This window comes from Gallus gallus, chromosome 17, assembly GCF_016699485.2.
Source record: "Gallus gallus isolate bGalGal1 chromosome 17, bGalGal1.mat.broiler.GRCg7b, whole genome shotgun sequence".
Lineage (NCBI taxonomy): Eukaryota > Metazoa > Chordata > Aves > Galliformes > Phasianidae > Gallus > Gallus gallus.
In genome coordinates, this window is record NC_052548.1 from 10,901,421 (window position 1) to 10,909,473 (window position 8,053).

General features: G+C 33.8%; 1 protein-coding gene across 25 annotated transcripts in view; it reads left to right on the plus strand.

The window, feature by feature from the left end:
* Positions 1 to 8,053, plus strand: part of RALGPS1 (Ral GEF with PH domain and SH3 binding motif 1) — a 90,535-nt gene that overhangs the window by 17,884 nt on the left and 64,598 nt on the right. For 23 of the 25 annotated variants that reach the window (XR_006931679.1, XR_006931680.1, XR_005840416.2 and 20 more), the window contains 5 exons: positions 103 to 153; positions 2,126 to 2,209; positions 2,637 to 2,726; positions 3,266 to 3,358; positions 4,560 to 4,686. Coding sequence is in view for 6 of the 25 variants with exons in the window: in XM_040649157.2 (XP_040505091.1) it covers positions 103 to 153; positions 2,126 to 2,209; positions 2,637 to 2,726; positions 3,266 to 3,358; positions 4,560 to 4,686 (445 nt within the window). In the remaining 19 variants the exon portion in view is untranslated. The remainder of the gene's footprint in view (positions 1 to 102; positions 154 to 2,125; positions 2,210 to 2,636; positions 2,727 to 3,265; positions 3,359 to 4,559; positions 4,687 to 8,053) is intronic. The other 2 variants (XR_005840417.2, XM_040649160.2) reach the window with 1 other exon arrangement.

Genomic DNA, 8,053 nt, shown 5'->3' on the forward strand with positions numbered 1-8,053 from the left:
GAAAATACTACTGTATGTTTGAAGAGCCATATCAAGCCAGATGTAAATATGTAATTGTTAGCTCTTTATATGGGATGGATTAAAATTCTGTTTTTATTGCAGAGCCAAATTACGTTAATGGATATGCCAGTATTTAAAGCTATACAGCCTGAGGTAGGTTTTTTTTTAACTGTTTACATCTTTGGGTTTTCAGTGCTGTGGAAATGTAACCATTTATGTAAAACTATTTCATTCTGAAACACTCAACTTCTTGTGCTCTGCTAGCACTGTGAGTCTAGTATCTAATAATCCAGCCTGGTTTACTTTTGATTTGTCATCTGTCTTCAAAGGAGACAGCTATGCCTTTTTACAAACTCTGCTATATGTGAATGTTTATTACAAAAACAAACAAACAAAAAAAATAACAAAAAAAAAAACAGTCAAAATGGACTACACTCCTTTCGGAATTTGTCAGTCCATGTTTCACCTGTGGAAGGCTTAAATGGTGAAAGATAGAGATGTGAGATATGTTGGAACTCGAAACACGTTTTCTTGTACTCACGCAGTAACTTGGAGCCATCTGTATCTGGAGAAATTTTTCAGTATGTGCAAAGTGACTTTTGGAGATGAAGTTTGTTGACTCTCTGCCTTTTGGTGTGAAGGCCTCTAAAGTTAATAGAACACGTTTGGAAAGTTGAGCAACATTGTGATTCAAACTGAAATTTGTGATTCCAAAACCAAAAGAAATTATTTAGGTTTGGTGTTAGGGAAAACTCATTTTTCAGTATGTGCGTGTGACCACTTGTCAGATCTGTGTTAAGACTGTATAGATAGATATGTGGTAACTTGAGCCTGTAGTTAAACAGAGGCAGGCTCTGTAAGTGTATCTGAAGCTGCCAGAAGTACCTACTGGAAAATGAACACTTTCTGGCAAAATCTAATATATAGTTACCACTACAGGTTTCTTCTGATGCATAATTCAATGGCTAATTTATTGAGAAAATCTCTAATTGTTTTGGTTTTTAGATCTGTTAACTTTATACTTCTAAGAAAAATTTCTGCAATTTGTTTTGCTATTTATATGAAAGAGTATATTTTGCTGTGCAGCAATTGATTTTTCTTTCTATTTTGAACTGGGTTGACTTTGAATTAGTCTCTGTGATGAAAGAGCATTTAAAAATGCTTCTTGGACTGAGATTAAACTATGTGCCACGCTCACAATCTCTTGCTTTATTAGCACCAAAGTACTATTTTTAAGTACTTGCCACACTTCAGTCAAATCTGGCTAAACTCTTATGCCTTAAAATACAAATAAACAAACCAAAAAAGCAAGAAAAAAAAACAAAATCTGGAAACAAACAAACAAATAAAAGCTATAACCCAAACCTATAAAGACTGTTAATTGTCCAGCATTCAAATCATGAATTCTTTTGGTCTGAGTATTACTTACAGAGATTTCACTTTTTATTTTTTATTCTGTAACAATTGTAAACATTAATATTACAGTTGCAAATTTGTGTTCTTTAAATGGTTTAGAACTCACATTTTAATAAAACAAATTAGAGAGTAAGCATGCTAAACTGTGATATATTCATGAAAGTTTTACCTACTGTAATAATGAGGATGACCATCAGGAGTGGTAGCTGTTAACCATCTCATGTTGCACAGTTCTACTGTTCTTTAGCTTTTTAAGTTTCTTAAAAAAAAAAACAACAACATAATAATTCTGTAATTGTAATATTGCTCACTGATATGGTTAGCTCTAACTTCAAGTTTGAAGTAGTTAAAGTTAGAAATTAACAATGTCTTTTATTCCTTTGTCCCCTAATTTGTTTCTGTGGGGTAACCCTGGACTAAATCAAGTGTGTAATTAAATTTCAGAGACATCAGTTGTGACTGCCTGCTTTGTGTCCCTTTGTATGAAAATTAATAATGATGTTTATTTTTTTTCCTCAGTAGCAGGAGAATATATAAATCGCATCAAATATGTATACCGGGAAAAGACAGAAGTGTTTGGTTAGATTGGTTTTCATCAAAGTGATGCCTTGGATTGGTTTTAGCAGTACATGATAGATCTCTTGTTCAGTTTTCTATACTTCTTAACATTTTCAAAAGTTACTGACTTTGAAGGCTTTTTGTTTCCTAGGAACTAGCCAGCTGTGGGTGGAATAAGAAAGAAAAGCATATCCTTGCTCCAAATATTGTTGCCTTCACTAGGAGGTTTAACCAGGTAAATAACTTGATGAATGTGATGAACTACTGTTTGCCAGTAGTCTTTAAGTATGAAGAGAAATAGATCTACTTCTGTGAATTAAAATGTAAGAATATTTTTATAAATGACAGTATTCAGTTACTCTGTCCATATTTCTCTGTTGTTCCTGTAGACTTAGTTCCTAATTATTTTTGTCGATGTGTTGTGATAGAATATTAGCAATTCTTTATCTTCTTTTTCTGTACCCTACCTATTCCTTTAGTGTCACTTCACTTATCTACCTACTTATTATTTCCAGTGGTCATGCTTTTGGGTAGTACATAGATGAGAATTCTTTTTATCCTACCATGTTTTCTTCATAGAGCATCATGGTAGTTTACAAATGTCTTAGGCAATAGAAGCCCCTTATTGTAAATAAATTCAGTTGTATGTGTTTACTTTATAGGTCAGTTTTTGGGTTGTACGAGAAATATTAACAGCACAGACGTTAAAAATAAGGGCAGAAATACTGAGCCATTTTGTGAAAACTGCTAAAGTAAGTGCGTATTTATTGTACTGTAATTTAAAATTTTATTTGTGACTGTCTCATAGCTAATACAATTGATGTCTTTGGTTGATATTTTTGGCCTGTTTAAATATCTAATTTCCAGAATTATACTGATACATTAATGTTCATTTTCAAGATTAATAAACAAAGTAATTATTTCGTATTTCATATTTTCTGTTCCTGTATCTTGGTGTCACTTCATCTCTCTGCCTTCTTATGTCAGCTGATTTTGGGTAATATACAGACAAGAACTTCTTAATTTTCTTACCATGTTTTCTTCATGGAACATCATGAGAGTCATGTACAAATTAGATAAACTTACTGTTTTTAGGGATATATTTGAAAATTTGGAACTTTTAAAGAAGTATTTAGATTTCCATGCATTGACAGCATTGGATGATTTTTTGTTTGAAGCCATTGATGAAAACTCTATTTTATAAAACACAACTTTGAGATTAAATTAATCCTGCTTTGCTTTTATACATACTAAAACTTACTACTTTTCATTCTTTCTTTTTCTGTAACAGAAGCTTCTAGAGCTGAATAACCTCCATTCTCTTATGTCTGTGGTGTCAGCACTGCAAAGTGCACCCATCTTCAGACTGACCAAAACCTGGGCTGTGAGTTATCCCTTGACCGTTGTCTTTTCTTTCTTGTTTGAATGCTGAATTTTTCTGAATTCTATGAATTATTTTGTGCTCTGGGAGAAGACACTCAACATTCTTAGTCTTCTGGCTTGTGGTGCGTTTGTTTTTTTGTTTGTTTGAGAGCAGTACTGTCTTACATAGATTTTTGTTTTGTACTTCTGTGTTAGTTTGTTAACTGTGTCAGTTACTTAACTGTGGTCTGTGCTGTTCCAAACTTGCAGAAGGCCTCAGGGCTTCTGTCAGCAGTGTTGTTTTGCTGATGACTCTTGTCAAGCCCATCCCTGTGCTGATCAAGACTCAGTGAAACTGTTAACTCATGTGTGTCCATTGCAATATTTCTAATGTCAGTGGGAGAACTCACTATTTGGTAGAACAGCTAGATTTATGAATGTAGAAGATTTTGTGGAATAGCTAGACTTACAAACTCTGGAATTTTAAAGAGAAAGAGATCCATCAGAACAGCTGTCTATTGTCAGAAACTACAGCAGCAAGTGAGTGTGCAGTGTGACAATTTTCCACTCATTGTAACACAGTTGGCTTTTAAAGTGTCTTAAAAATACTGCTGGTGAGTTTAAAAACAAATGAAATTGAGAATGTGTTTCTATAGCTACTGTTGCATATGTTATGTTTATGGTTTAATCTTTTGTTGCATTAGTATATTTTGCATTGCTGCATTATTTTCTGATTTGCTGTAGTAAGTCCAGTAATATAAAATAGAAGTGTAAGCGTCACGGTAATCTACTTTTGGACTTTTTTTTCCAGAAAACGTTATTGTACTTCTTATATGACACTGAAATAACACTGCCTGTTGCTGTTTGTACTCTAAAATTCAAAAGATTTTTAGCAATTCTAATGAACTATGAACATTTTGATAACTGTAAATAACATACTTTTTTTCCTCTGAAATTTTAGTACTACTGAGATTATTCAAAACTTCATAGTAGAGATATGTACATTACTGATAATAATCAGAAATAATAGTGGTATTATAATAACTTAAAATTTAAGATTTGTTTTTTTAATCAGCAGCAACACTTTTTCAAGCATGCTACTGCAGGTGATAATCGAATTTTAACTTGACTGTACTGTGGGGGATTCAGATAAGTTAGTATTTGTTTTTGTCTTTGTACAGATTCTTTGTTTTAAATCTGTATAATCTTTTTTTTCTATGTAGCTCTTGAATCGCAAAGACAAGGCCACTTTTGAGAAGTTAGACTACTTACTTTCTAAAGAGGACAATTATAAAAGAACACGAGAGTACATCAGAAGCTTAAAAATGGTTCCAAGTATTCCATATTTAGGTGAGTGTGAAAATTTAGCTTATTTATTTGTAGCTCATTTTGAATCTCAAAAATCAGTGTACAGTGCCGCTTACTGAAGGATACTGCATATAGTTGGTATGCCTCCCTTCATTTCATGAGATTTTGTGAGATCTGGTAGAGTTTTTTAAGCTATATTCTGACTTACTGTGTGCATTACCAACGTCTGGAACTCTAAGTATGTCTTTGTTTAAATGTGTATTTGAGGTCATCAGAATATACAAGAGCACTGTTTCAGAAATGTCTTCTGAGTACAACATGATCTAATACCTCATCCCTGTAGCTTTCTATTTTTTTTGCTGGGCTGTTTTGTTTTAGCTACACCTTAATTTGGTACCTCTTAGCTGTAGTTGCTTTGTGTCAGTTTCTTATAACTATGTTGAAATGGGGAACAAACAGCAATGCCAATTTACATGATTGACTTGATTTTTCAGTAACTCCCTGTTTTTCTTCATGTAGACAAACTATCGTTACTTCCCTTACTGCTCTTTTGACTTGCAGTTCCTGCACAGTACTGAACTGTACCAGCATTCCTGAAGAGAACCCCAAAAGTACTGATTCCTGTTAAACAAAGCCATTCATTGTGCCTGAATGTCTTCAAAATGCTGTTGTTTTATTTTGTTTGTTTTTTAGAATAAGAAATCAGTCTCTGAAATACTTCATGATGAATTTTGAAAGCAATTACGTATTGTAACTGAAACAGTAAGATAGTTTACTGTAACTATTTTCTAGTGCCCAAGAAAAGACAAACACAATGCATTTTTGCAGAAGCATGCATATAAAAAGCTGAATATTGTAGCCTTCCAGTACTTAAAGGGAGATTATAAACAGGAAGGAGACCGACTTTTACATGGTCTGATAGTGCTGGGACAGGGGGGAATGGCTTTAAATTAAAAGAGGGAAGATTTAGTTACGTACTGGGAGGAAATCTTTTAGTGGGAAGATGGAAGAAGCTGTGGATTCCATGTTCCTGGAGGTGCCCAAGACCAGGCTGGATGGGACCCTTGGCAGCCTGATCTGGTGGGTTGCACCCACCCCACAGCAGGAGTGGAGTGCTAAAAGAACAAGGTGTTTTTGTGTTGCTTTTTTTTCTTAATGTTTATGATTTTGGTATTAGACCCAAATTATGCTTTTACTCTTTCTCCTCTACTATCAAGAAGTGTACGTTATCTCTTTGATCAAGAAAGTGCGCAAATGGCATTTAAAAATAACACCTTCAACAAAGACCAAAAAAAAGATGTTCTGTCATGTGCATAACTTGCAGATTTTTAAAAATGTGTCCAATTTGCATTATTATTGTTATATATTCATCTTTGATTGAAGATAGCATTTATGAGTGCTGTCCATATCAGCTGAAAGTGTTGGGGGAGAGTGAAGTTTCTGTAGCTAGACAATTCTTTAAAAGACCTTTTCTTCCTCATATTCTTTTCCAGGGAGGAAAAATGTAGCATAGCTAAGTACTATTTTAGAAGTTTATTTTTTTCCTGAGACTTTGTATCTCCAAGGTTAAGTCACACCTTCATACATGGACTTCTGTGTTATATCTAGACAAAACTGTAGGCTGACTACTCAGATTTTAAGTAACATGGTTAGGGAATATGGTCATTTTAACAGAAGACTGTCAGCCTAGGCATAGGTTTAAAGCTTGTTTTGAGTGTATACTATGGAGATGCATCTGTAGCAGTACTTACTTCTACGGAAAAGCACCTGTGTAAGTGAACTCATGTTTTTAAAGGCTGACAAGCACTGTAGAGTAGTCATTTACCAGCAAGAAATAGTTCTTCCAAACTAAGAGGTCTATGGCTAATGTACCCATTGTATGTATAGGAGGTGTGCTGGGCTCCTACTGTATGTGTTATGGTAGCGTGTTACCAAAGGAGGACAGGAGAAGCATGGAGTGTGAATGTGACCTAAGGATAATTGCAAAGCTAAAGTATTTTCAGGAAACTGATTGTTTTGTCGTAGACATATGAGGAATTGAATATACATACAAACCGTGCATGTTAAAGAAGTCCAAGTGGTTCTTCTAAGGTTGGTGTCAGTCTATTTCACGCATCTGCTTCTGACAAAAATACTGGTTAGTGCAGATGTCAATAGGGATTTCAGTGTTTTAATACTCTAATCTGAATTGTTGAAGCACTGTGGCCAAGCTGTATGTGGCCATATGTGTGTGTAATGTTTGTTTTCAGGAGGTTAATTGTTTTCCAGAGTCTAATAGATAAACCAGTGGAAGATAAAGCTTGAATGCTATTTGAAGCTTGTAATTTGTGGCCTACCAAAAGCTTCTATTCTCTGGGATGTATGGAAATTCAGCATTTTTTTTCTCAGCTAGAAGTCACTTTATTTTTTTGCCATATTTAGGCATTTCATGTGTTAATAATAGCTGCATAGCACAGTTGATGTGAATTAGGAGGCAGAATTATGTGAAATTAAATAATTATGCTTTTCCGTGAGTAACCTGAACTAAAACAAGATAAAATATGAGCATGTCAAAATAACATTTGTTGCTTTATTAGAGGATTACAATATTACAGGGGTAATCTTATTTATTAAAAACCCTGCTTTTAATTATATACAACATATGCTACTTCACACATCAGTTTAATGCACATCATAACTTTGTAAAGAAGTGATGAGGTAAAGAGGGAAAAGATGTGCAAACAAAAATGCCTAGTGTCTCACAGGCTTACTAAAAGATGTATTGAATTTCTGGGGGCTTTTGCTTTCCCTCGTACATGTGTTCCTTAACCTGCATTTGTCATGGTAGTTTCTATTTTGAAAGGGGTATTGTAACTATCTTTTAGAAACCTATCACAGAAGAATATAAGAATTATACCTGTCAATATGTCATAGTTGTGACTGAACTCTAAATATAGATGAGTAAATCTGTATAATGATTTGACATCAATATAATTGTGAAATATGGCAAATAACTTTTCTAACATCTACCGATGACTTCTTTATATAACTTTTATCTACTGGCTAAAAATATTTAATAGCTTATAGATTGGTATCCCTCATTTGCCTGCGAAGCTGGATAGTCCCTTTAATTTATATCCAGCCATTTCTGATCACGGAGCCTATACAGCAGGTAATGACTAAAGTCTGGTGCAAAATATTGTTGCGGTTGTGTAGCGTAGTATAACACATTGGCTATATAGCATGTTGTATCCATAGTAAATCTGGATTCATTTACTTGTGCAGCTACATCATTTTGGTAAAAAATAATAATAATAATAAAAATAATAATAATAATAATAAATAAGAATAATAAAAAAATCATCTAAAATACTTGAATCGAACATGAATTCCGATTTATAGGAGCAGATTGTTAAAATGCTCAAAGTGG